Raw genomic sequence first — 27,667 nt, 5'->3', positions numbered from 1 at the left:
TTCGCAGAACTGTTACGTTGTTTTGAATTTACAATGCTTATTGGCAATATAATGAAACCATGATGCACCCAGAGTTATCACAGAATCGCATTCACAATGAAGAGGAATCGTATTGGACTTGAAACATTAACTCTTTCTCCGCTGATGCTGCTAGACCTGCTGAATCTTTCTGTCACCAGCAGTATTTTTCTTGAATTTCTCATTGTGGCCGCCTTCACCATGGAGTGGGAAGCTGTGTAAATCAGTCAAGACAATTATTTTTTTACCTATGTGGCTAGCATCAAAATCATAGCTATTTACCTTTCCTGCCGGCAATAGGATACCCAGCGAAACTGCTTCCTGGTGAGGATATCTTTATTGGTGCCAGGTCTCTGAATTGTACCGGATGGCACCCTCAAGTGACACACTTGGAATATTATTTTATGTTAATTCTGTTAAAGTAGTAGTACAAGTTGTTGCAGTTCCATATAATCTACTGTTCTAAATCCCTCTGACACTTCTTAATTGATTTTTCTGTCTGGTTAGCCTGTTGTGTTTTGTTTCACCAGCAAGAATCCATTTGCAAATGTTTCATTTTAATTTGGTTAGTGTATTGATATTTTTTTACTTGTGTTTGATCTTGTCACTTACCTGTCCGTTTTTATCCCTTTTGATTCCTCCGGTTTCATTTTACTTTTGCCCATTAAAGGTAGGAATGGGAGAGTTTTGTTTGGTAACCGAAGAATGGGATTCTTTGCTTCCTTACAAAATCAGGCCTGATGAAATCAAAAAGGAACCTGCATCAACTTGAATTTGTACCAAAATGTTCAGCTGCGCTCTTAGTTTATGCCTATGAATCAATCAATATCTTGATTATTGAAATCCACAAAAACTGGAAAAAAACCTCGGGTCTGGAAGCATTTTTGGAGAGAGAAACCGAATTAACATTTCGAGTCCCATATGACTCTTCTTTGGAATTCTTCGACTTGAGTATCGCATGTACATTAAAATAGGTTGTCTACATTGTAAAGCAGATGCAAAATAGTTGGTTAACCATGTTATTCCTTTAGAGAGTCTGCCTGCACATGAACAGAATTTGTATAACTCTGCTTGAGTTACATTTGAGTCACTTTTTTTGTGATTCTCACCTCAAGTAAAATGTAGAAGTGTGCTTTTGAACCAGGTAAATTTTAAATGCTGCCCACTTCTTTTAATTATAAGCATTGAATGTGCGAGTTGAGTTGGTAATTAAAAATAATGTTAATGGATTCTTTGCAATTACCAATGAATTGATTTGGGTCTGAGGTAAATTGGAATGTAGTGCAAGAGATAAATGTCATTTGAAAATTAACCCATTTTCGAGATGCATCTAGCAAGGTAAAAGTGTGTTCCTTCCAAATCAGGAAAAAAAGAAAGTTGACCATCTGCTCTTCCATACGAAAGTGATGGCATCTTGTTTGTAACTCCGAGCACCTGTAGAGTTCTTCAGCGTGGGATGGGGTCATGGTGATTTTCTGAACCCAACACAGCCAGAATGATAGACAAGCAAAGCTGTACTATTTTTAGACTGAGCTCAAATATCCAAGCTTACTTCCATTCCTGCAAATAAAAAGTGAAGTGTGTTAATGGCCACATTAGCCATACTGAATTATTTTCATGTTAATGATGAGGAACAAGAGATATTTAAAATACATAAAACTTGTCCAAAGAGCAGGTGAACAATCACAACCCGGTTCTCAACACTTTTTCTGCTCAACAACCTGCCCATTACCATCATGCCCAGCTGCTACTGCTCAGTGTCCTGCATGCTACAATCAGCCTGAATCTTGTTAAGGCGCAGCAGCAGCTAGGAGCTGTGAAAAGTCAGTGAGGTCTACATTGAGAGAGACTGATTTGGTGAACTGTGGTGGCATGAACTGGGGAGTGGGGAGGGGACTGAAATAAATGTAGATGTAACATCAGCACCAGTGAACATCCAAAATAGTGTTCTTCCGAACTCCCTCTCCCCTCCCTCCCCCAAAGAAATAAGAGAAAACAATGTGTTGCAGCGCTTCTCCTGTTTTCCTGTATTCTTGCTCGTCATGCCAAAATATTCCAAGCATTTCAGGTGATTTAATTTTCATCTGCTGACTATTATGTAGCCAAAAACTACTGATTTAAGGTTTAGTTTTGTCTCCTTGTGTGTTTGATCGGTGTTGGCAGTCACAAGAGTGTTAATTTTGAACATGTTTTTTTAAAAAATGTGATGGTGCAGGTCAGATGCAATCTATCAGTGTCCCGTTCATAATCTGAAGGAAATTGCTGTTGAAATACTCCTGTAATCCAGGAGAACTCAGAATATTTTTCCTTTCTAACATTGAATACAGGCCTGCTTTCGCTTTCGGCTTGGCAAGAGCCCAAGTTTTCCATTGAAATATTCGTGGGAGGGGGGAAAACCAAGAGGAGAAAATTAATGGGATCAGATTGCATTAGTTGTTTGCTTGTTTAATGAAATGATCTTGTGTGGTTTATTTTGCCCCATAATTTTGAATGACTTATTTTGTCCCATGTAGAGCTCCAAATTTCCTGGTCAAAATTGGCTCTGTTTAGTTGCAATCCATGTTTTAGTAGTCACGGCTATAAATTTCATGAAACGAAAGTATAACCTCTGCATCAATATTTTGACATTTGCAGTGTAATTAGGCATGACAAAATGAATGTTATTTGTCAAATTGCTGTATTCACTTTGTCTTATAATATACTTGTCAGGGTGGCACAGTGGTTAGCACTGCTGCCTCATGGCGCCGAGAACCCGGGTTCGATCCTGGCCCCGGGTCACTGTCCGTGTGCAGTTTGCACGTTCTCCCCGTGTCTGCATGGGTCTCACCCCCACAACCCAAAGATGGTGGATTGGCCATGCTAAATTGCCCCATAATAATAAAAAATATATATACCTGTCAACAGGTAAATTATTCTATAAGTCTGTGATTTCAAAACTGAATTCTAAATTTCACTACAGTACTTCTGTGATGTTTATATCGATAGACTGAAGAAGATCAAGACAATGAAAGAGCCAAAGACGAGGAAACCAAGGAAAAGGATAAAGACGTCCCAGTGAAATATCATGTGGGAGACATGGTGTGGTCCAAAGTATCTGGTTACCCTTGGTGGGCTTGCATGGTTTCTTCAGACCCCCTGTTGAGCACTCATACAAGAGTAAAAGGTATTTGAAACAGTAGCTTTTTAACTGTTGAATTGGTAACGTAATTCTAATTTAACATTTTAAGACACCTCTCTTGTTAATTGTGCATTAATTTTATGTTAGGATACACGGACAAAGGGCATTGTTTGAGGGGAGGTGGTGGCGTAGTGGTATTGTTAGTGGACTAGTGACCCAGAGTACTCTGGGGTCCCAGGTTTAAATCCCACTACGGCAGTTGGTGAAATTTGAATTCAATAAAAATGGCCGTGAAAACATTGTCGATTGTCGTAAAAACCCATCTGGGTCATTAATGTCCTTTTTAGGGAAGGAAATCTGGCGTACTTGCCTAGTCTGGCCTTTTTGTGACTCCAGACCCACAGCAATGGTTGACTCTTTTTTCCCCCTCAAGGACAATAAATGCTGGCACAGACTGCGACGCCACGTCCCATGAATGACAGAAAAAAAATAATTACATACTTGGAGCACTTATAAAAAGGACCTCAAGCTGGCCATTAACAGATCGAAGCAGTGGACGTTGTTGACCCAAATGTCTGCTCCTCTTCTGCTGCTGCATTCGAGCCTGGTATCCGTGAAAAGGGAGCATGCGACGTCCACTGGCACACGTGAGGCCTTGCACGGCCAGTTGGCTGGAGGACATCATTGGCCCCCCCCAAAACAACATTTAAATTTAGAATCACTGCAGTGCAGAAGGAGGCCATTTGGCCCATCGCGACGGCACCAACCCTCTGAAAGGGTACCCAACCAAGGGTCAGGCCCCACCCTATCCCCTTAACCCAGTAACCCCACCTAACATGACCTTTTGGTAACTAAGGGGCAATTAATAATGGCCAATCCACCTAATCACATCTTTGGACTGTGGGACACACCAGAGCACCCAGAGGAAACCCACGCAGACATTGGGAAAAAGTGCAAACTCTGCACAGTCACCTGGGGCTGGAAGTGAATCAGGGTCCCATGAGCTGTGAGGCAGCAGTCCTAACCACCGTGCCGCCCCATTTGCAACGGTTCTGTTAAATGTCTTCAGTTACAATTGGCTTCATTTGCTTTTATTTTCAATTGGTTGATTTATTAATTTGTTTTTGTACTGGATCTCCAAAGTGCAAAAAAACTAAAATCCATTTCCAGTGGCACAGTGGTTAGCACTGCTCCAGGGACCCAGGTTCAATTCCGGCCTTGTGAAGTTTGCACGTTCTCCCCGTGTGTGCGTGGGTTTCCTCCTGGTGCTCCGGTTTCCTCCCTCAGCCCAAAGAATTGCAGGTTTGGTGGATCGGCCATGCTAAATTGCCCCTTAGTGGCCAAAAGGTTCGGTAGGTTTACTGGGTTACCGAGATGGGGTGGAGGCATGGACTTAACTGGAGTGCTCTTTCCAAGGGCCGGTGAAGACTCGATGGTCCGAATATCCTCCTTCTGCACTAAGGATTCTATGATCCATTCGCAGGTCCAGCTAACGGGCGGTCGAGGGAATTGTCTGGATTGACTGTTCCTCTTCCTTGGATGTGTTTGTTGTTGGGTGTCCTTGAAGAGTGAGCATACAGTGTCCACTGGCATGCTTGAGGTTTTCTGTAACCATTGGGTTCTTCGCAGCCCCCAAAATAACATTCATTTATTTTCTACGTTTTCTTTCAATTTCCTTCAAGTTCCTTTGGTTTAATTGGATTTTTGTATTGTTGAATTTAGTTGAAGTTTGTCTCCATTGGTACTCAAACTGCTGGAACTCTTGAGTTAGCCGGGAGAAGACTTGATGTGTAATGCTGCATTTTGTAAATAGTATCTAACTTCATACTTCACTATCTGGTTTGAGATGCAGTTAACATCGAAGCTTCTCATTCCTTTTCTCCTCCTGCCAGCTTCTTTTCCAGTTGTCCTCAAAACTCCTCTCATTTGTCACCTCTCACGCACATATCCTCCTGCCCAAATTTCTTGATGGAATTCACAACGCATGACTATTTCTCAACCTTCTATCCTCCTGATGCCATGACTCCCTCTTGGATAAGCCTGAAGTTGCTCTCTGCCTTCTCCAAATTTTGCAAAGGGTCCTTCCAAGCACTTGCTGCGTGCTTACGGCCAGGTGCCCCAGGCTATCTCTTCCTGTTTCTTCACTAACCTTCCGGTCTAGTGTGTTGAAGGTTAATCTCACCAGAGTACCCAATTAATTTTTTCCAATTAAGGGGCAATTCAGTATTGCCAGTCCACCTACCCTGCACATCTTTGGGTTGTGGGGTGAGATTCACGTGGGGAGAATGTGCAAACTCCACACGAACAGTGATCCGGGGCCGGAATCAAACCCAGGCCCTTGGTGTAGTGAGACAGCATAGCTAACCACTGCGCCAGCGTGCCGCCCAAGTGAACTTCTCTTAACGGATCAATAAATGCAGCCCCTCTGGAATTCCTCTAGTTACTTGCCTCCAACTTTCTTTTTGTTCCTACTAAACCCTTACTCTCTCCCACCTTTGTTCCCCTTGATACAGTCCTATCTTAGTTTTCTTTAAGTCTGAAGAATGCAGATTTGAATCTATTTGGCACATAACTGATATAGACATTCGTCATTAGATCTGACTGGACCTCATCAAGCACTATCTTTCAGACATAGAAACATGTGAATTAGGATAGGCCACTCGGCCCCTTGAGCCTGCTCCACCATGAAATAAGATTGTGGCTGATCTGATTTTTACTTGAACTCCATATTGCTGCCTACCCCTGATAACCTTTTATCTCATTGCATATAAAGAATCTGTCGAACTCCACGTTAAAAACATTCAAAGACTCTGCTCCCAGTACCTTTTTAAGGAAGAGATCCCGATCCTATGCGGGAGAAAGTATCTCCTCATCTCTTGCTTTAAACGACCGACCCTTTAGTGACTCCCCCTAGTTGTAGATTCTCCCACAAGAGGTAGCATTCTCTCCACATCCACCCTGTCGTAATCCCTCAGGATCTTGGATGTTTCAACCAAGTCACCTATTACTCTTCTAAACTCCCAACAGACATAGACCTAGCTTGTCCAACCTTTCCTCAACAACAACCCACCCATTCTAGGTGTTAAGAACTAGGAACAGGAGTAGGCCATCTGGCCCCTCGAGCCTGCTCCGCCATTTAATGAGATCATGGCTGATCTTTGTGGACTCAGCTCCACTCTCCGGCCCGTACACCATATCCCCGAATCCCTTTATTCTTTAGAAAGGTATCTACCTTTTTCTTAAAAACGTTTAAAGAAGGAGCCTCAACTGCTTCACTGGGCAAGGATCCTTATTCCAGAGATTCACCTTTGGGTGAAGAAGTTCCTCCTACACTCCATCCTAAATCTACTTCCCCTTATTTTGAGGCTATGCCCCCTTGTTCTGCTTTCCCCGACCAGTGGAAACAACCTGCCCGCATCTATCCTATCTATTCCCTTCATAATTTTATATGTCTCAATAAGATCCCCCCGCATCCTTCTAAATTCCAATGAGTACAGTCCCAGCCTACTCAACCTCTCATCATAATCTAATCCCCTCAACTCTGGGATCAACTTAGTGAATCTCCTCTGCACTCCCTCCAGTGCCAATATGTCCTTTCTCGGGTAAGGAGACCAAAACTGAACACAATACTCCAGATGCGGCCTCACCAACACCCTATACAATTGCAGCATAACCTCCCTAGTCTTGAACTCCATCCCTCTAGCAATGAAAGACAAAACTCGATTAGCCTTTTTAATCACCTGTTGCACCTGCACACCAGCTTTTTGCGACTCGTGCACCAGCACACCCAGGTCCCTCTGCACAGCAGCATGTTTTAACATCTTACCGTTTAAATAATAATCCATTCTGCTGTTAGTCCTCCCAAAATGGATAGCCTCACACTTGGCAACATTGAATTCCATCTGCCAGACCCTAGCCTGTTCACCTAACCTATCCAAATCCTTCTGCAGACTTCCGGTATCCTCTGCACTTTTTGCTTTGCCACTCATCTTAGTGTCGTCTGCAAACTTTGACACATTGCACTTGGTCCCCAACTCCAAATCGTCTATGTAAATTGTGAACAACTGCGGGCCCAACACTGATCCTTGAGGGACCCCACTAGTTACAGGTTGCCAACCAGAGAAACACTCATTTATCCCCACTCTCTGCTTTCTGTTAGTTAACCAATCCTCTACCCATGCTACCACTTTACCCTCAATGCCATGCATCTTTAGTTTATGCAACAACCTTTTGTGTGGCACCTTGTCAAAAGCTTTCTGGAAATCCAGATATACCACATCCATTGGCTCCCCGTTATCTACTGCACTGGTAACGTCCTCAAAAAATTCTACCAAATTAGTCAGACACGACCTACCCTTTGTGAACCCATGCTGCGTCTGCCCAATGGGACAATTTCCCTCCATGTGCCCCACTATTTCCTCCTTAATGATAGATTACAGCATTTTCCCTACAACCGAAGTTAGGCTTACCGGCCTATAATTACCCGCTTTCTGCCGACCTTTTTTAAACAGTGGTGTCACGTTTGCTACTTTCCAATCCTCTGGGACCACCCCAGAGTCTAGTGAATTTTGATAAATTATCACTAGTGCGTTTACAATTTCCCTAGCCATCACTTTTAACACTCTGGGATGCATCCCATCAGGGCCAAGAGACTTGTCTACCTTTAGCCCCATTAGCTTGCCCAATACTGCCTCCTTAGTGATTACAATCATCTCAAGGTCCTCACCTATCATATCTTTATTTCCATCAGTCACTGGCATGTTATTTGTCTCCTCCACTGTGAAGACTGACCCAAAAAACCTGTTCAGCTCCTCAGCCATTCCCCCGTCTCCTATTATTAAATCTCCCTTCTCATCTTCCAAAGGACCAATATTTACCTTAGCCACTCTTTTTTGTCTTATATATTTGTAGAAGCTTTTACTATCTGCTTTTATGTTCTGAGCCAGTTTACTTTCATAGTCTACCTTGCTCTTCTTTATAGCTTTTTTAGTAGCTTTCTGTTGTCCCCTAAAGACTTCCCAGTCCTCTAGTCTCCCACTAATTTTTGCCACTTTGTATGTTTTTTCCTTCAATTTGATACTCTCCCTCACCTCCTTAGATATCCACGGTCGATTTTTTCCCCCTTCTACCGTCTTTCTTTTTTGTCGGTATGAACCTTTTCTGAACACGGTGAAAGATCGCTCGGAAGGTTCTCCACTGTTCCTCAACTGCTTCACCATGAAGTCTTTGCTCCCAGTCTACCTTAGCTAGTTCTTCTCTCATCCCATTGTAATCGCCTTTGTTTAAGCACAAAACATTAGTGTTTGATTTTACCTTGTCATCCTCCAACTGTATTTTAAATTCTATCATATTGTGGTCGCTCCTTCCAAGAGGATCCCAAACTATGAGATCATTAATCAATCCTGCCTCATTGCACAGGACCAGATCTAGGACCGCTTGTTCCCTTGTAGGTTCCATTACATGCTGTTCCAGGAAATTATCCCGGGCACATTCTATAAACTCCTCCTCAAGGCTGCCTTTACCAACCTGGTTAAACCAATCGATATGCAGATTAAAATCTCCCATGATAACCGCTGTACCATTTCTACATGCATCCGTTATTTCTTTGCTTATTGCCTGCCCTACCATCCTGTTACTATTTGGTGGCCTATAGACTACTCCTATCAGTGACCTTTTCGCCTTACTATTCCTGATTTCCACCCAAATTGATTCAACCTTGTCCTCCATAGCACCAATATCATCCCTTACAATTGCCCGGATGCCATCCTTAAACAACAAAGCTACACCACCGCCCTTACTGTCCATTCTATCCTTTCGTATAGTCTGATACCCATGGATATTTAACTCCCAGTCGTGACCATCTTTTAACCATGTTTCAGTAATGGCCACTAAGTCATAGTCATTTGTTAGTCTAGTAAACATTCTTTGAACTGTTTCTGTAAATAACGATCTTAACCTTTATTGTCACAAGTAGGCTTACATTAACACTGCAATGAAGTTACTGTGAAAAGTCCCTAGTTGCCACACTCCAGCGCCTGTTCGGGTACACGGAGGGAGAATTCAGAATGTCCAAATTGCCTTACAGCACATCTTTTGGGACTTGTGGGAGGAAACAGGAGCACCTGGAGGAAACCCACGCTGACACGGGGAGAACGTGCAGACTCCACGCAGACAGTGACCCAAGCTGGAAATCTAACACGGGTCCCTGGTGCTATGAAGCATCTGTGCTAACCACTGTGCTACTGTTCGACCATAGTTATATCCTTAAATAAGGAGACTAAACGGTACTCCAGATGTGGTCTCCCCAATACCCTGTATAACTCTACTTTTGTATTCAAATCCCCTCCCAATAAAACATAACATTCTATTTGCTTTCTTAATTACTTGCTGTACCTGCATACTAACCTTTTGCAATTCATGCACCATGACACAAAGATCCCATTGCATCTCTGAGCTCTGCAATCTCTCACCATTTTGATATTATGGTTTTTATCTTGCCAAATGGACAATTTCAGATTTCCCCACATTATTACCCCATTTGTCAGACCTTTGCCCACTCACTTACCTTTCTATATCCATTCATAGCCTCTGTATATCCTCTTCACAACATACTTTCTTGCCTTGCTCCGACACCCTAGTCAGGTGCGCTCTATGTACTCGAACTGTATCAGGCTCAGCCTGCCACTAGAGGAGATGGGAGTTCACCCTATACAAAATCTCACTCCAGACGGCCTCCCTCCAACCCTGACCCAATTCCTCTCCCCACTTTCCCTTTATTTCCTCGAACAAAGCCTTCCCTGTCTCCAGCAACCACCCATATATATCCAATATCTTCCCTTCTCCCAACTCCTCATGAGATAGCATCCTGTCCATCAGTGCAGATCTCTGTAACTGTGAACGAAGCGAGTTACTTACGAACAATGTCCCGCACCTGCAGATACCTAAACACACACTCCCTTGGGTATTGAACTTTTTTCATAATCTCCTCCAATCCTGCAAATCTACCATCTACAAAGATCCCTGAACATCTTGACCACCCTCCCTCTTCCAAATCTTGTACGTTACGTATATTCTGACTATGCAAACCTATGGTTTCTGCAAATTGGGGACAATAATGACATGCTCCCCAATCTAAAATGCTGCCTGAATTGGTTCCAGATGCTTAGTGACGCCACCACTACTGAGCTCGTTGTGAATTGGGGCAGAGCGAATGGGAGAGGGGCAGTAACCAATGCCTGTAGACAAGACCCGACAAAGGAGGCATCCCTATCTGCCCCCACCCCGGCTTCCCAAACCACCCTCGCACCTTCTCGCCGCTCAGTAGTAGAACATTAGATTTGATAACGTCAGCTCTCTTGAACGCTGGCCCCTCTGCAGGAAGGTTCTTTGAATCCTGGGAGTCTTACCCACCCACATCTAGGCCGAGATTAACTTGTCTACTTAATCATAGAATTTACAGTGCAGAAGGAGGCCATTCGGCCCATCGAGTCTGCACTGGCTCTTAGAAAGAGCACCCCACCCAAGGTCCACACTCCACCCTATCCCCATAACCCAGTAACCCCACCCAACACTAAGGGCAATTTTGTACACTGGGCAATTTAGCATGGCCAATCCACCTAGCCTGCACATCTTTGGACTGTGGGAGGAAACCGGAGCACCCGGAGGAAACCCACGCGCACACTGGGAGAACGTGCAGACTCCGCACAGACAGTGACCCAAGCCGGGAATCGAACCTGGGACCCTGGAGCTGTGAAGCTTACATAAAAAAAGATTTGTGAGGAAGATCAGGAGAGACTGGAATACAAATAAGAATCTCAGCAGAATGTTTATGTTCATTTTAATTGTCTGCATGCCACGGAGGAGGGCACCCCCAACTCTTCCAAGTCCCCTTTCACACCCTCCACCAGACTGGCCAAGTTCAATTTATGCAACAGGACCTAGTCATGAGCAACCTGAATTTCTAGGTATCTAAACTTCGTCTTGGCCAGCTCAAACAGCAGCATTCCCAAACCTCTCTTCCTCTCTCTTTCCACTCTCTCTCTCTCTCTCTGTGGCGCCAGTAATGCTGCAAACCACGTGTAAAATTCCACCAGGAAACCATCCGGCCCTGGTGCCTTTCCCGATTGCATGGAGCTGATGCAGTCCATAACCATCTCCAATCCTGCCCCTTCAGCCTCTCCCACCACTGGGAAGTCCACTGTTCCACCTCTGATCCATCACGGCACGGTAGCACAGTGGCTAGCACTGTTGATTTCACAGCTCCAGGGTCCCAGGTTTGATTCGCGGCTTGGAACATTCTCTGGAGTCTGCACGCTCTCCCTGTGTCTGCGTGTGTTTCCTCCAGGTGCTCCGGTTTTCTCCCACAGTCCAAAGATGTGCAGGTTAGGTGGATTGAGGGAGAACTAGGGAATAGGACCAGTATGGCTCTGAGGCAGAGCAGACAGGGACAAGTTGCTGAACACAGTGGGTCTGGTGGCCTGAAGTGCATATGTTTTAATGCAAGAAGTATTACGGGTAAGGCAGATGAACTTAGAGCTTGGATTAGTGCTTGGAACTATGATGTTGCGTGCTTGGAACTATGATGTTGCCATTACAGAGACCTGGTTGAGGGAAGGACAGGATTGGCAGCTAAATGTTCCAGGATTTGGATGTTTCAGGCGGGATAGAGGGGGATGTAAGAGGGGTGGCGGAGTTGCGCTACTGGTTAGGGAGAATATCACAGCTGCATTACGGGAGGACACCTCAGAGGGCAGCGAGGCTATATGGGCGGAGATCAGGAATAAGAAGGGTGCAGTCACAATGTTGGGGGTTTACTACAGGCCTCCCAACAGCCAGCGGGAGATAGAGGAACAGATCGGTAGACAGATTTTGGGAAACGAGTAACAACAGGGTTGTTGTGATGGGAGACTTCAACTTCCCCAATATTGACTGGGACTCACTTAGTGCCAGGGGCTTAGACGGGGCAGAGTTTGTAAGGCCTTCCTCCACTGCACCTCCGCCTTCCTGGTGGTCATCAGGTCGAATTCGGCCTGGAGGCTGCACCTCTTCCTCAACAATCCTTCCTCTGGCTCTTCTGCATACCTCCTGTCTACCCTCACCATCTCCCCCACCAGCCTCTCCCTCTGAAGGGCTCCCTCCGCTCCTTGTGGGCCCTAATAGAGATCAGCTCTCCCCTAACCACCGCCTTCAGTGCCTCTCATACCATCCCCACTCGGACCTCCCCGTTGTCGTTGGTCTCCAAGTACCTCTCTACACTTCCTTGAACCCGCTTGCTCACCTCGTCTGCCAACAGCCCCACCTCCAAGCGCCACAGCGGGCGCTGGTCCCTCTCGTCCCCCATCTCCAAGTCCACCCAATGCGGGGCGTGGTCCAAAATGGCTATTGCCGAATACTCGGCATCCTCTACTCTCGCTACCCAAAATGAAAAAGTCGATTCGAGAATAAGCCTTATGGACATGTGAGAAGAATGAAAATTCCCTAGCCCCCGGCCTTGCAAATATCCAAGGGTCCACCCCTCCCATTTGGTCCATAAATCCCCTCAGCACTCTAGCCGCCGCCGGCTTCCTACCCGTCAACCCTCGAGTATTGAAAGTCAGAGAGATCTAGGTGTACAGGTCCACAGGTCACTGAAAGGGGCAACACAGGTGGAGAAGGTAGTCAAGAAGGCATACGGCATGCTTGCCTTCATTAGCCGGAGCATTGAGTATAAGAATTGGCAAGTCATGTTGCAGCTATATAGAACCTTAGTTAGGCCACACTTGGAGTACAATGTTCAATTCTGGCCGCCACACTACCAGAAGGATGTGGAGGCTTTAGAGAGGGTGCAAATGAGATTTACCAGGATGTTGCCTGGTATGGAGGGCATTAGCTATGAGGAGCGATTGGAAAAAACTCTGTTCTCACTGGAACGACAGAGGTTATGGGGTGACCTGCAAAATTATATGGGGCATAAACAGAGTGGATAGTCAGAGGCTTTTCTCCAGGGTAGAGGGGTCAATTACTAGGGGGCATAGGTTTATGGTGCGAGGGGCAAGGTTTAGAGTAGATGTACGAGGCAAGTTTTTTTACACCGAGGGTAGTGGGTGCCTGGAACTCGCTGCTGGAGGAGGTGGTGGAAGCAGGGATGATAGTGACATTTAAGGGGCATCTTGGCAAATACATGAATAGGATGGGAATAGAGAGATACGGACCCAGGAAGTGTAGAAGATTGTAGTTTAGTTGGGCAGCATGGTCGGCACGGGCTTGGAGGACCGAAGGGCCTGTTCCTGTGCTGTACTTTTCTTTGTTCTTTGGTAGCACAGTGGCTAGCACTGTTGTTTCAAAGCTCCAGGGTCCCAGGTTTGATTCGGGGCTTGGGTCACTCTCTGGAGTCTGCACATTCTCCCTGTGACTGCGTGTGTTTCCTCCGGGTGCTCCGGTTTCCTCCCACAGTCCAAAGATGTGCAGGTTAGGTGGATTGACCATGCTAAATTGCCCTTAGTGTCTAAAATGTTTAGGTGAGGTTACTGGGTTATTTGGATAGGGCGGAGGTGTGGGCTTCAATAGGGTGCTCTTTCCAAGGGCTGGTGCAGACTCGATGGGCTGAATGGCCCCCTTCTGCACTGTAAATTCTATGATTCACTAGCACTAGCCCAGGTCTGCACTGAACATCTTATAAAATTGTCCTGGAACCTGTTCGGCCCCGGGGCCCTCTCTGCTTGCATCGCACGCATGCTGTCCATCACCTCCCTCAATCAGATCGGGGCCCCCTGCAACCTGTTCCCCCTCCACCTTTGGAAACTCCAACCCATTCAGGAACCGTCTCATCCCCTTCTCCCCTGGCGGACGCTCTGTCTTGGATGGCCTCCTTTAGAATGCCTCAAATACCCCATTAGCCCCCTGTAGGTCCATCACCACCTTGCCCCCCTCATCGGTCGTTCTACCACTCTCCCTCACTGCTTCCTGAGATGATGGGCCAGCGCGGACTCGCCTTTTCCCCCATACTCCTACACTGGCCCTCTGCAACTGCCCTTCGTGAAATTGCTTTCCTCATGGACGTTAACGCAAACTCGATCTGGAGCCTCTCCTTCTCCTTCTCCCTCCTCCGGCACCACTGGTACTTCAGATCCACTCTCACAATCTCCTTTACCAGCCTTGCCCTCTCCTCTCCCTATGCACCCGGGTCAAAATAAATTAACCACTAACTACCGCCTTGAGTGCCTCCTACAATGTGGCATCTGTGACCTCCCCCGTATCATTCAACTCCACATAACTCGTAGCAGCCTCCCCGAACAGGTGCCGGAATGTGGCGACTAGGGGCTTTTCACAGTAACTTCATTTGAAGTCTACTTGTGACAATAAGCGATTTTCATTTTTTTTTCATAACCCCAAATGGGGTTTACGATTAACATAAGATCAGGAGTTACGGGGAGAAGGCAGGATAATGAGAACAAGGAACATATCGGCCAGGATCGAATGGCAGAGCAGACTAGATGGGCCAAATAGCTTAATTCTGCTCTTGTATCTAAGAAGTTGCACAGACAGCAAGTGCATCAGTTAGAATCTTCCAAAATTCCTTTGATTTTGGAAAATAACACTACTTTGTTCATGCAAGGAGGGAGGCAGCAAGTAGGAAACTACAAGCCAGTTAGTCTTAACAACTGTCAGGATACTTAGATAGTCACAGTTTGATGAGATGGTGCCAACGTGACTTTGTGAAGGGGAAATAGTCGTAACTGACCTGTTGGAGTATTTTGACAAAGTAATTTTTAAGGTTGATAAAAGGGAACCAATGGATTGGTGTACTTGGATTTCCAAAAGGCATTTGATAAGGTTTCACAGAACATACAGTGCAGAAGGAGGCCATTCGGCCCATTGAACCCGCACCGACCCTCGCTTCCACCCTATCCCCGTAACCCAATAACCCCTCCTAACCCTTTTGGTCACGAAGGGCGATTTAGCATGGCCAATCCATCTAACCCGCACATCTTTGGACTGTGGGAGGAAACCGGAGCACCCGGAGGAACCCACGCAGACACCGGGAGAACGTGCAGACTCCGCACAGCCAGTGACCCAGCAGGGAATTGATCCTGGGACCCTGGCGCCGTGAAGCAACAGTGCTATCCACTTGTGCTACCCTGCTGCCCAAATGCCCAAAGGTTATCAGGGGCGTAAGGTGTATGGGATAACATATTAGCATAGATAAATGATTGGTTGGCTAACAGGGCACAAGAGAATAAGGATAAATGGGTCCTTTTTGGATTGGCAAGCCTTACTAGTGAACTAGCATTCAGCCGCACAAGTGCCAGGCAATGACCATCTCCAACAAGAGAGGATCTAATCATCGCCATTTCAGATTCAATGGTATTGCCCACTGTCAACATCCTGGGGGGTTACCATTGACCAGAAACTGAATTGGACTCGCCATATGGCTACAAGAGTAGGTCAAAAGCTAGGAATCCTGTGGCAAGTACCTCACCACCTGATTTCCCCAAAGCCTGTTCACCATCTATCTACAATTTAGCAGTGTAATGGAATAGTCTCCACTTGCCTGGATAAGTGCAGCTCAAACAACACTCCTGCTCAACACCATCCAAGACAAAACAGCTAGCTTAATTGCTACCCTTCCACAAACATTCAGTCCACCACCAATGAACAGCGGCAACTGTATGGAACTCACCAATGTTCCTTAGGCAGCACCTTCCTAATGTGTATCCTTAAAAGCTGGTCATGGCTATTAGGTGCTTCTCCCATGATCAGGAACAGTGCAACCGATCGCTTCTACACCTGCCTGCGACCAGCAGTTTGAAAAACCCTGTCCTAGATGGCAGTGGTTGTGAGTTTGGAGGTTGCCTAAGGAGCCTTGGTGAGTCGGCATGTATAGCAAGAGGAATGTAATATAAAATGGGGAGATTTACTGCAGCTGTACAGGGCCTTGGTGAGACTACATCTGGATTAGTGAGTGCAGATTTGGTCTCCTTTTAAGAATTTGATAATTGCTTTAGAAGCAGCTGAGAAGGTTCATTGGACTCATTACTGGGATGGCGGTTGCCTTATTAAGAAAGGTCAATACAACTGTACCCATTGGCATTTAAAGAATGAGAGGTTATCTTCTTGAAACTCCTGAAATAAGATCATGAAGGGATGTGATCGGGTGGATACCAGGAGGATGTTTCCTCTTGTGGGGAAGACTAAGACTAGAGACCTCGTTTAAAAATGAGGCCTTCCATTTAAGACAGATGAGGAGAAATCTTTTCATCCGAGAGGACATTAGTGTGTGCCATTCTCTTCCGCAGAAAGTTAGGCAGATTTTTGTTAGGAAAGGATTATATGCGGCAGACAGAAAAGTGGAGCTCAGCCCACAACCAGATCGGCCATAATCTAATTGAATGATGGAGCAGGCCTGAAGGGCTAAATGGGGCCTGCTCCTGTTCCTAAAGGTTTAGGGAGGAAATTTCCTGAATTTACTTTCAAGGCAGCTAAAAGGTTAGCTGGCAATGGTCGCATAATTAAAACGGGATGTGAAAGAGACCAAAATTGGAGGTTGCAGAAATGTGAGCATTGTTGGGCTGGAGGAGATTATAGGGGAAGAGAGGGGCAAGACCACGGAGAGATTTTCAAACTAGGATGCAAATTTTAAGTATTGTCAGACTCGGAGCATGCGTAGGTTGGTGAGCACACGACTTGAGTGATGGCGAATGGGAATTATTGCAAGTTAGAATAGAAAGTTGTAGTTTATGGAGGGTGGAAGATGAGAAACTGGCCAGGATAGTGTTGGAATAGTCAAATCTTATTCTGACAAAGGCACGCCTGCTTGAGTACAGCTGCTTCAACGTTTTAGAAGCTTGGCATTATTGAGTACAAGTAGTTCGCTTGACCTGCAGCCCATGCACCCCTCAAACATCATCTTCTGCCATGACAGATGCATCATGGCTACCTGTGGAATGCACAGCAGCAACTTACCAAATGTTCTTTGACAAAGCCTTCCAAACATAAGATCACCGCCATCTTGAAGAGCAAGTGCATGGGAACACTATTGGCTCCAATTTCCCTGAATCAATAAATGACAGATCTGGGTATTATTTAGATGGTGACAAGCTAGTTTCAAAGAGCTTTAGGGTCCAAGTACACAGATTGGTAAAATGTAGGAATCGGGTATAGAATATAATCAAAAAGGGCTCATGTAATGTTAGTCCTCCTAACTAGACAGCAACTGTACAAAGCCCTGGTTAGACCACATCTAGAATGTTGTGTACAGTCTGGCACTGCATCTCAGTGTATATTGACTTCAGAAAGGAGTGCACTGCAAAGCCATCAGACTGTTGTAAGGGTTAGCTTATGAGCAGAGGTTACATAAACAAACCTTGCAATATCAGAAGTTAAGGTTGATTTGTTTTAAGGCTTTTAGGATTTTGAACATAATTGATAGTTAGATAGAGAGAGACTTTATCTGCTGGTAAGAAATTCAGGACAAGAGACCTTGAAATAAAGACGGGCTAGTCAGTAGAAAAATTGGGAAATGCTTCTGAATGCAAAGGGTGGTATAAAGATGGAACACGCTAGCTCAAAATGTGGTGGATGATAGCTCAGTTAATAATTTAAGATACAAATTTTTCCCAGACATGGGTAAAGACAGAATATGGAACAAAGGCAGAAGGTTGATATTAAAATGTAAATCTGTAGTAGACGGCACGGTGGCGCAGTGGTTAACACTGCTGCCTCACGGCACCGAAAACCCAGATTCGATCCCGGCCCTGGGTCACTGTCTGTATGGCGTTTGCACATTCTCCCCATGTCTGCGTGGGTCTCACCCCCACAACCCAAATGTGCAGCGTCGGTGGATTGGCCACGCTAAATTGCCCCTTAATTGGGGGGGGGGAAAAAATTGGATACCCTAAATTTATTTTTAAAATGTAAATCGGTCATAGTCTCATTTAATGATGAAACAAGCATCAAGGTCCTGGAATGCTTAACACATTGCAGGGTGTACTTTCACTATGCAGACCAGAGTAGAAGCAGGTGACTCGGCATTATTTTCTCAAGGGCACTGGGGATCAGCAATAAATGTTGACCTTACCGGCAGCACCCATATCCTGAGAATAAGCTTTTTAGTTGAATCAGTTTTATATGCATGAGCAGAACTGTGATGTTCATTAGCTAAGCACAGTTTGTGGGTCTGGTGTAGGGGAAGACCATTTTTAGTGACTTAGATCCTTAGTTTTTTGAACTCTAGACGCATTATTTTAGGCTTTCGATAATTGTAATTCTTTTGATGATTGCATTGTCAATTTTTAAAAATTGTAAATTTACAAAGTCCAATGTAGTAAAAATCCATGGCAAGTCTATGCAGTAAAATATAACGCCCTAAATAGCAATTCTGTAATTGTTTGTTTGACTTTTACGTGCTAGATATTAATTCCATCTGTAATTGTGGCTTGTCCTGATCTGGGCCTCACTTTTTATTTAACAATATTTTTTATTTTAAAATCTCATTGATCTGTAATAAAATCCAAAACTCGACTTCCGGTGGCGGCCATGGAGGAGTAGGTTGCACATTCGATAACTCCCTAAAAAACTTGAACTAAATCGAACTTTCGGACCTTTTCTCCCGGATTTTATGGACTTTATGGAATAAATCGGTGGAGTTAGTATCAGTAAGGAGGGTGTCCCCCGTCGTCGTCCCCCGCCGGTGTATGGATAGCTGGACCAGAAGTGGCCGTGTGAAACAAATTAGTCCCGATAGAGGAAAGTGAGGGGAGCATGGCAGGCGGCAAGGACCAGGGAGCGGCGGCTCACTGGCCGAAGGAGCAACAGATGGAGTTTTTTTTTTAAGAGTTGCTTTGCCGAGCTAAAAACGGATACGCTTGACCCGATGAAAGTATTGATCGACCAAATGGTCGCGACTCAGGCAGCCCAGGGGAAAGCGATCCATGAGATCGAATTAAAACTCTCCACCCAAGAGGACAAGATAACTGTGCTGGAGCATAAGGTGGAGGTGCTAGAGGACTGTCTCAAGCAGACGCAGGAGAAGCTGGAGGAGCTGGAGAACAGAACCAGGAGGCAGAATTCAAAATTGTTGGCCTTCCTGAAGGTATTGAGGGATCAGATGCGGGAGTGTATGTGGCGAGTTTGCTGGAGTCGTTGATGGGAGCGGGGGCCTTCCCTCGACCCCTGGAGCTGGATGGAGTGCACAAGAGCCCTCGCAAGGAAACCCAAGGCGAATGACCCGCCAAGGGCCATGGTGGTCCGTTTTCACCGATTTTCAGACGAGGAGCGCATCCTGCGATGGGCCAAGAAGGAACGGAGCAGCAAGTGGGAGAATAATAAGGTGCACATCTATCAGGACATGGGTGCAGAGTTGGGGTGCAGGGTTCAACCGGGCAACGGCGACCCTCTTTGAGAAGGGGGTGAAGTTTGGGGTGTTATACTCAGCGAGACTGGGTAACGCACGAGGACCGACACTATTATTTCGAGTCGCCAGATGATGTTTGTACATTTATTAAAGAGAAGAAGTTGGACTCGAGTTAAGAGACATTTAATGCTTCGAAGATGGGAGGAGGCGGCGGATTATAATTGAGTTCTGTTTTAATACAAGATTGTGGTTAGTCATGGGCGAGAGCAGGTTGGGGGGACGGTTGGAGGGCGCTTTGTTCAGAAGATGGTTGATGCGGGGGGGGGGCCTGAAGCTAGCACTACCCTTCGGGGGACTCGGTTTTGTTTTAATGAGTGTGTTTGTTCGGCTTTATGGTTATGCTAATGGCTTTGGGAGAGCCGATGTTTACTTACTGGGGAATGTGATCTTGTGAATAGATTTTTTTCTATGTGGGGAGAGGGGTCTGAACAATAGGGCGATAGTCTGACCGGCCCCAGGGGTGGGGCTATCGAGGCCAGCATGGATCAGCTGACTCTCGGAAGCGTGGTGGGGGGTGACTTAGTGTTGAGTTGGTGTTTGATTTGGGGGATTAGATTTCTGGTGGGGGGGGGGGGGGGGTGATGGCTGCTCTGCGGGCAAGGGAAAAATCTTCTTCAGGGAGTAAAAGTAGGGTTAGTGGCAGCTGCTGCTTGAGGGGGAAGCGGGGTCGCAGGCTCGGGGCTGGCCAAGAAAGGGTGATGGCTAGTCGGCGGGTGCGGAGGGTGGGTGTAGGTTGCCACCCCCCACCCCCGTCCAGGCTGATCACTTGGAACGTGAGAGGTCTGAATGGGCCAGTGAAGAGAGCACGCGTGTTCGCACATTTAAAGGGACTAAAGGCAGGCATGGCAATGCTCCAGGAGACACATCTGAAGGTCACAGACCAAATGAGATTAAGGAAGGGTTGGGTAGGTCAGGTGTTCCACTCAGGGCTGGACTCGAAGACCAGGGGGATAGTAATTCTGATCAGTAAGCGAGTGGCATTTGAGGCTGGGAGAATAGTGGCTGATAAAGGGGGTAGGTATATCATGGTGAGTGGGAAACTGGAGGGTGTCCGAGTGGTACTCGTGAATGTCTCCGTCCCGAACTGGGACGATGTGAATTTTATGAGGAGTGTGTTAGGCAAAATCCCGGACCTTGAGTCACACAACTTGGTCATGGGAGGGGACTTTAATACGGTCATTGAACCTGAATTGGATCGCTCAAAATCCAGGACAGGGAAGAGGCTGGCGACGGCAAGGGAGCTGAAGGGCTTTATGGAACAGATGGGGGGGGCGTAGACCCCTCGAGGTTTTCACGGCTGAGGGTAAAGGAGTTTTCCTTCTTCTCCCACGTCCACAAAGTCTATTCGCGTATTGATTTTTTTTTTTGTTCTGGGCAGGGCGTTGATCCCGAAGGTGACGGGGACGGAGTACTCGGCGATTACAGTTTCGGACCATGCCCTGCGCTGTGTAGATTTGCGGCTTGGGGAGGAGAGAGGACAGCGCCCGCTGTGGAGACTGGACGTGGGGTTGTTAGCAGACGAGGTGGTTTGCGGGCGGGTGAATAAGAGTGTCCAGAACTATTTGGAGACAAACGACACGGGAGAGGTATCGGCAGCGGCGGTCTGGGAAGCCCTGAAGGCAGTTATTAGAGGGGAACTTGTATCGATCCGGTCCAATAGAGAAAAGAGGGAAAGGGCGAAGAGGGAGAGATTGGTGGCGGAGATACTCCGGGTGGATAGGAAATATGCAGAGGCCCCAGATGCGGGACTCCTGAGGGAGCGGCGCAAGCTTCAGGCGGAGTTTGAATTGTTGACCACTGGGAAAGCGGTAGAACAGTTGAGGAAGGCTAGGGGTGCGGTGTATGAATACGGGGAGAAGGTGAGCAGTATGCTGGCGCACCAGCTTCAGAAGAGAGAGGTCCCAGGGAGATTGTGGGAGTAAAGAATAAGGGGGGAAACTTGGTCTCGGACCCGGAGGGGGTGAATGAAGCTTTTAAGGAATTCTACAGCAAACTATATGAGTCAGAACCCCCGGCGGGTGCAGAAGGGATGAGGCAATTTCTGGACCAGTTGAGGTTCCCACGGGTGGAGGAGCTGCTGGGGGTGCCGATCGAGATAGAAGAAATTATTAAGGGGCTGGAGGGCATGCAGTCGGGCAAAGCTCCAGGACCGGGTGGCTTTCCTGTGGAATTTTTTTTTTTTAATTCAGAGGCGTTGAGCCCACGACTGTTGACGACCTTTAATGAGGCGAGAGAGACGGGAATCCTCCCCCCTACAGTGTCACAGGCCTCACTTATTCTCAAACGGGAGAAGGACCCTGAACAGTGTGGGTCTTAGAGACCAATCTCGTTGCTAAATGTGGATGCCAAGCTATTGGCGAAAATTTTGGCCATTAGGATAGAGGATTGTGTCCCGGGAGTGATGGGGGAAGACCAGACTGGATTCGTTAAGGGCAGGCAACTTGATGGAACGACGGAGGTTGAGGGGCGACCTGATAGAGGTCTACAAAATTATGAGCGGCATAGACAGAGTGGAGAGTCAGAGGCTTTTCCCCAGGGTAGAGGGATCAATTACTAGGGGGCATAGGTTTAAGGCGAGAGTGGCAAAGTTTAGAGTAGATGTACGAGGCAAGTTTTTTACACAGAGGGTAGTGGGTGCCTGGAACTCGCTACCGGAAGAAGTGGTTGAAGCAAGGACGATAGTGACATTTAAGGGGCAACTTGACAAATACATGAATAGGATGGGAATAGAGGGATACGGACCCAGGAAGTGTAGAAGATTGTAGTTTAGTCGGGCAGCATGGTCGGCACGGGCTTGGAGGGCCGAAGGGCCTGTTCCTGTGCTGTACATTTCTTTGTTCTTTGTTAATGCTAATGTGCGGAGGCTTTTAAATATTCTTATGATGCCCTCTGAAGGAGAGGAAGCAGAGGTTGTGGCAGCGATGGATGCAGAGAAATCTTTTCATTTGGTGGAGTGGGAGTACCTTTGGGAAGCGCTAGACAGGTTTGGGTTCGGTGAGGGATTTATCTGGTGGGTGCGATTGCTGTACCAGGCACCTGTGGCAAGCGTGCGCACGAACCGGCTTAGGTCGGAGTATTTTAAATTGCACCGGTGGACGAGGCAAGGGTGTCCCCTTTCACTGTTATTATTTGCTCTAGCCATTGAGCCGCTGGCCATAGTGTTGAGAGCTTCAAGGAACTGGCAGGGGCTGGAGCATCGGAGCACTGGAGGGGATGGGGGAGGTCATGCGGATCTTAAGGGAATTTGGCAGATTCTCGGGGTATAAATTGAACGTGGGGAAGAGCGAGCTGTTTGTGATACAGGCTAAAGGACAGGAGAAAAGACTGAGGGAGCTGCCGCTGAGGAGGGGAGAGAAGAACTTTCGTTACCTGGGTATACAGGTGGCCCGGAAGTGGGACTTGTTGCATAAATTTAATCTGACCCGGCTGGTGGAATGAATGGAAGGGGACTTTAAAAGATGGGACATGCTCCCGTTGTCACTGGCGGGGAGGGTACAGACCATGGAAATGACGGTCCTCCCCAGGTTCTTATTTGTATTCCAGTGCCTTCCCATCTTCATCCCTAAGACCTTTTTAAACGGGCTAATAAGATCATCTCGGGGATTTGTGTGGGCGAACAAGACCCCGCGAGTAAAGAGAGCGCTGCTGGAACGCAGTGGGGGGGGGGGGAGGATGGGCTGGCGCTGCCGAACTTTTGCAACGACTACTGGGTGGCCAGCATTGCCATGATCAGGAAGTGGGTATTGGGGGAGGGGTCGGCATGGGAGCGGTTGGAGGCGGCATCATGCAAAAGCGCCAGTTTGGGAGCGCTGGTAACGGCTCCTCTGCCGTTCTCTCTGGCCCGCTACTCCACAAGTCCGGTGGTGGCAGCGACATTGAAGATCTGGGGGCAGTGGAGGAGACACGAGGGTGGAAGGCGCGTCGGTCTGGACCCCGTTATGTAATAACCACAGGTTCCTGCCGGGTAGGATGGATGGCGGGTTCCAGAGCTGGCAGAGGGCGGGTATTAGAAGGATGGGTGACCTGTTTATAGATGGGAGCTTTCCCAGCCTGCAGGCGCAGGAGGACAAATTTAAATTGCTGGCAGGGAACGGCTTTAGGTATCTACAAGTGCAGGCCTTCCTGAGGAAGCAGGTGCCGCCACGGGGGATGCAAGATAGAGTAGTGTCCGGTACCTGGGTGGGGGAGGGGAAGGTGTTGGATATCTACCAGGAGCTGTTGGAGGCGGAGGAAACCCCGGTGGAAGGAGCTTAACGGCAAGTAGGGGGAGGAGTTAGGAGGGGAGTTAGAACCGGGACTGTGGGCGGAAGCCCTAAGTAGGGTCAATTCCTCCTTGTCATGTGCCAGGCTCAGTCTAATACAGTTTAAGGTGGTGCACAGGGCACACATGACTGAGGCGAGGATGAGCAAGTTTTTTGGGGTGGAAAACAGATGTACGAGGTGTGCGGGGAGCCCAGCAAACCATGTCCATATGTTTTGGGTATGCCTGAAGCTTGAAGGGTTCTGGCAGAGGTTTGCCAGGGCAATGTCCAAGGTGCTAGGAACACGGGTGGTGCCAAGTCCAGAGGTGGCGGTCTTTGGGGTGTCAGAAGACCCGGAAGTTCAGGGAGTGAAAGAGGCCGACGCCTTGGCCTTTGCCTCCCTGGTAGCCCGGAGGCAGATCTTGTTAATATGGAGGGACTCGAAGCCCCCGAGTGTAGAGACCTCGGTTAGTGACATGGCTGGGTTTCTCAGTCTTGAGAAAATAAAGTTTGCCTCAAGAGGGTCAATGTTGGGGTGCTCTCGGAGGTGGCAGTCGTTTGTCGACTTTCTTGGGGAAATTTAATTTAAAATGTCGGCAGTAGCAGCTTTCCGAGGGGGAGGTGTTGTGTTTGTTTTTTGTTATTCTCGATGGTCTGCAAAGACAGCCGTTTGAGGAATTATCTATTTTTGCACTATTAATGTTTAACGCTGATTGTTCTTTTTCTGTTTTTGTTATAAAATTTTACAAATACACCAATAACAATATTTTAAAAAAAAATAAAATCCAAAACTCTAGGATTTTTCTTGTGAAAGCTATTAACCTGCAGGCAGATAATTACTGTAGGATGCCATGGTGGATAAATGTGATTTGATGCTTCTTGGGCATGTGACTAGTTTTAATTGCCCAAAATACTGTGGGCTATGGGATTGATGAGGATTTTAACAACAACAAAAAATTAGAAAACAGAAAAACGTGCATGCAGTTAATGCATGAGAAAATTAAATTAGAAGAAACATGGCACCATAATCAGACCTGCAGAACAGAAACAAGTGTGTGTATAGTTGTCATTTATTCTAACATAACACAGCAGATGTTTTTTAAAAGCTGATTTCATAGAATCATAGAATTTACAGTGCAGAGGAGGCAATTCTGCACCGGTCAATTGCCCATCAAGTCTGCACCGGTCATTGGAAAAAGAGCACCTTACCTAAACCCAAGCCTCCACCGCATAACCCAGCAACCCCACCTGACCTTTTTGGACACTTGAGGGCAATTTAGCCTGGCCAATCCACCTAACTTGCACACCTTTGGACTGTGGGAGGAAACCGGAGCACCCGGAGGAAACCCACGCAGACATGAGAATGTGCAGACTCCACAGAGACAGTGACCCAAGCTGGGAATCGAACCTGGGACCCTGGAGCTGTGAAGCAACAGTGCTAACCACTGTGCTACCTCTGTTTCAAAAACTCATTGACATGTGACCATAAAGTGGCCTTTGGTCAGCCTTGAATAATTTACAATTATACTAACTTGATTTGAATGTGTAAGCCTATTGAAAAGTGTTTTATTTTCAAGATTTGCTTTTGTAAAGGTAAGCAGAAATTGGCTGCTTAAAGCTTACATGGTACTCCCAATTTTCAAATATAGCTGTTCATGGGAGCCTGCCATGTTTTATAGAGTTTCCTGCTTTGTCATGGTTTTAACTTTTTCTAATCTGTGGCAGAAAATATGTCCTTGATAACAAATTCATCACTTGATGTAATTTTTGAGGAGAAATGCCGTTTTTGTTAATAGCCTAGAAATTCAAAGTTGTGAAGTGTCACTGTTTCTTTCAGGATTGTGGGTAACAATAATTTTGGTCTTTTCAACCAAAGACTGGGAATGATGCAGATTGATGTAATTTTGTCCATTGTGTTTTTGAATCTTGTGCACTGTTGCAGTATAAATTACTAACAATTATGTTCTCTTTGGCAGGTTTGCACAGGGCCACTTGTCGCCAGTACCATGTCCAGTTTTTTGGGGAAGCCCCAGAAAGAGCCTGGATTTTTGAAAAGAGCATGATACCTTTCGAAGATTTTCAACAATATGATGAATTAATCCAGGAAAGTGCCAAACATGCAAGCTCCAAGGCAGAGAAGAACAAGGTAGAAAATTCCCTTGGACACATTAAGTATTGATATTTCCTGTGGCAAACACTAGTTTTGTTGACCAAAATCTAATCCAGTTTGTTTACCATTCCCTCCTAACATCTTATTCCTAGCGCTTTGTTTCCTGCTCTTCACAGGATTGTAAAATATCTTCCCACACCTTCCAACCTTTACTTCCAACAACAGTGTGCTTGTATTTCTTGCTGAAAATATAGTCAGTGGTTAATTAATGGGTATAGCTTTTGACCACCTTTAGACCAAATTTAAAAAGTGGTCATTAAACATATCCATTGGATGACTTGACCGAATCTTGCTGCTGTATCTGAGGTCAGCATTGGAGTGCTTTATAAAACATCTCCTTTGGCCTCCTCTCAAACATTATTCTTTTAAAAAATAAATTTAGAGCACCCAATTATTTTTTTTTCCAATTATGGGGCAATTTAGTATGGCCGATCCACCTAACCTGCACATCTTTGGGTTGTGGGGGCGAAACCCACGCAGACATGGGGAGAATGTGCAAACTCCACACAGACAGTGACCCGGGCCGGGATCGAGCCCGGGTCCTCTGTGCCGTAGACAGCAGTGCTAACCACTGTGCCACTGTGCTAACCACTGCGCCACCGTGCTGCCCTGTCTCAAACATTCACTTGAAATGTTTAAACTGTGCAAAAAGCTCAGATAATTTTTTTTTAAAATAAATCTTTTCTTCTCCCAGCCTTTTCGGGTCTCGATGAATTCTAAATTGCCCATCTGCTTTAGAAGTTTGGCAGATGAATAAGTCCTGACGTTCAGTCTCAACACTTCAAGTCAAATTCTGAATTTGAGCTACCACTATGGCAAATAAAATCTGCCTCAGAGTTGCCTTTATTTGTGGTAATTACACCTGTCTGGTGTTGCATATAAATATTATCTCACTGAATGTTGTCACGTATTACAACCTGGTTAATATGTTCATTGTTGCAGCAGCTTCATTACTCTAACATTTTATTTCCATCTGAATTGCAATGTTTATGTATATTTTTTAAAAACCAGCCTAAGGCACTACAAATTCCAAGAGATGTCTGTAGAGTTAAATGTTCAGTCGTTCATGATAAAATATACTGGTGTAAATTCCATCCCCAGAAAGTCTGAAGAAATTATTTCAGCACTTGAGCAAATATGATGTGTCCTTGGAGAACTAAATGACTCTTGTGTGTTTTTCAGATCCTAAAACCAATTCCTGCCAAAATACGTGGCCAATGGGATGTAGGTATTTCCCAGGCTAAAGAAGCAATGGCAATGACCCGAGAGGATCGAAAAGCTAAATACACCTTTGTTTATGATCATGATCGTCCACTACTGCCACCTCAGGTTGCAAAGGAAGCTGGGGTTCCTGTTGAACATATAGAGGATAGGAAATGGCCAACTGAAGAATTCCCAAGTACCAAGGAAAATCTCGCTGATAGTAAAGGGCGTAGGAGAAGAAACCGCAGTGCACCAAATAAAAGGCAGTGTTCAAAGCCGAATGAACCTAAGACCCCTGCAAGGCAGTGTGTAAATGGGACTGTAGATTGTATTGAAGGTTCTGCTCAAAGTCAGTCAACTGACAGGACATCTTGTAGATCATCAGACTCTGAGTGTGGTGCAGGTTCCCCAATGGCCAAGAGAAAACCAGGAGTCTCCACTCAGCGGACCAGGAAATGTGACACTGCCTTCGCTCAGTTCATGGCCTTTTGTCAGAAACACAGAGACGAGGTTTGTGCTTTAAGTTG

General features: G+C 46.2%; 1 protein-coding gene across 6 annotated transcripts in view; it reads left to right on the top strand.

The window, feature by feature from the left end:
• LOC140409219 (histone-lysine N-methyltransferase NSD2-like) overlaps positions 1-27,667 on the top strand; it is a 137,479-nt gene that overhangs the window by 32,851 nt on the left and 76,961 nt on the right. For all 6 annotated transcript variants that reach the window (XM_072497500.1, XM_072497497.1, XM_072497496.1 and 3 more), the window contains exons 3-5: positions 3,004-3,181; positions 25,744-25,913; positions 27,120-27,650. In XM_072497500.1, the coding sequence (XP_072353601.1) occupies positions 3,004-3,181; positions 25,744-25,913; positions 27,120-27,650 (879 nt within the window). The remainder of the gene's footprint in view (positions 1-3,003; positions 3,182-25,743; positions 25,914-27,119; positions 27,651-27,667) is intronic.

Source organism: Scyliorhinus torazame, chromosome 3, assembly GCF_047496885.1.
Source record: "Scyliorhinus torazame isolate Kashiwa2021f chromosome 3, sScyTor2.1, whole genome shotgun sequence".
NCBI classification, from domain to species: domain Eukaryota; kingdom Metazoa; phylum Chordata; class Chondrichthyes; order Carcharhiniformes; family Scyliorhinidae; genus Scyliorhinus; species Scyliorhinus torazame.
The sequence above is the reverse complement of the archived record's forward strand: the minus strand, read 5'-3'. Positions and strand labels throughout refer to the sequence as shown.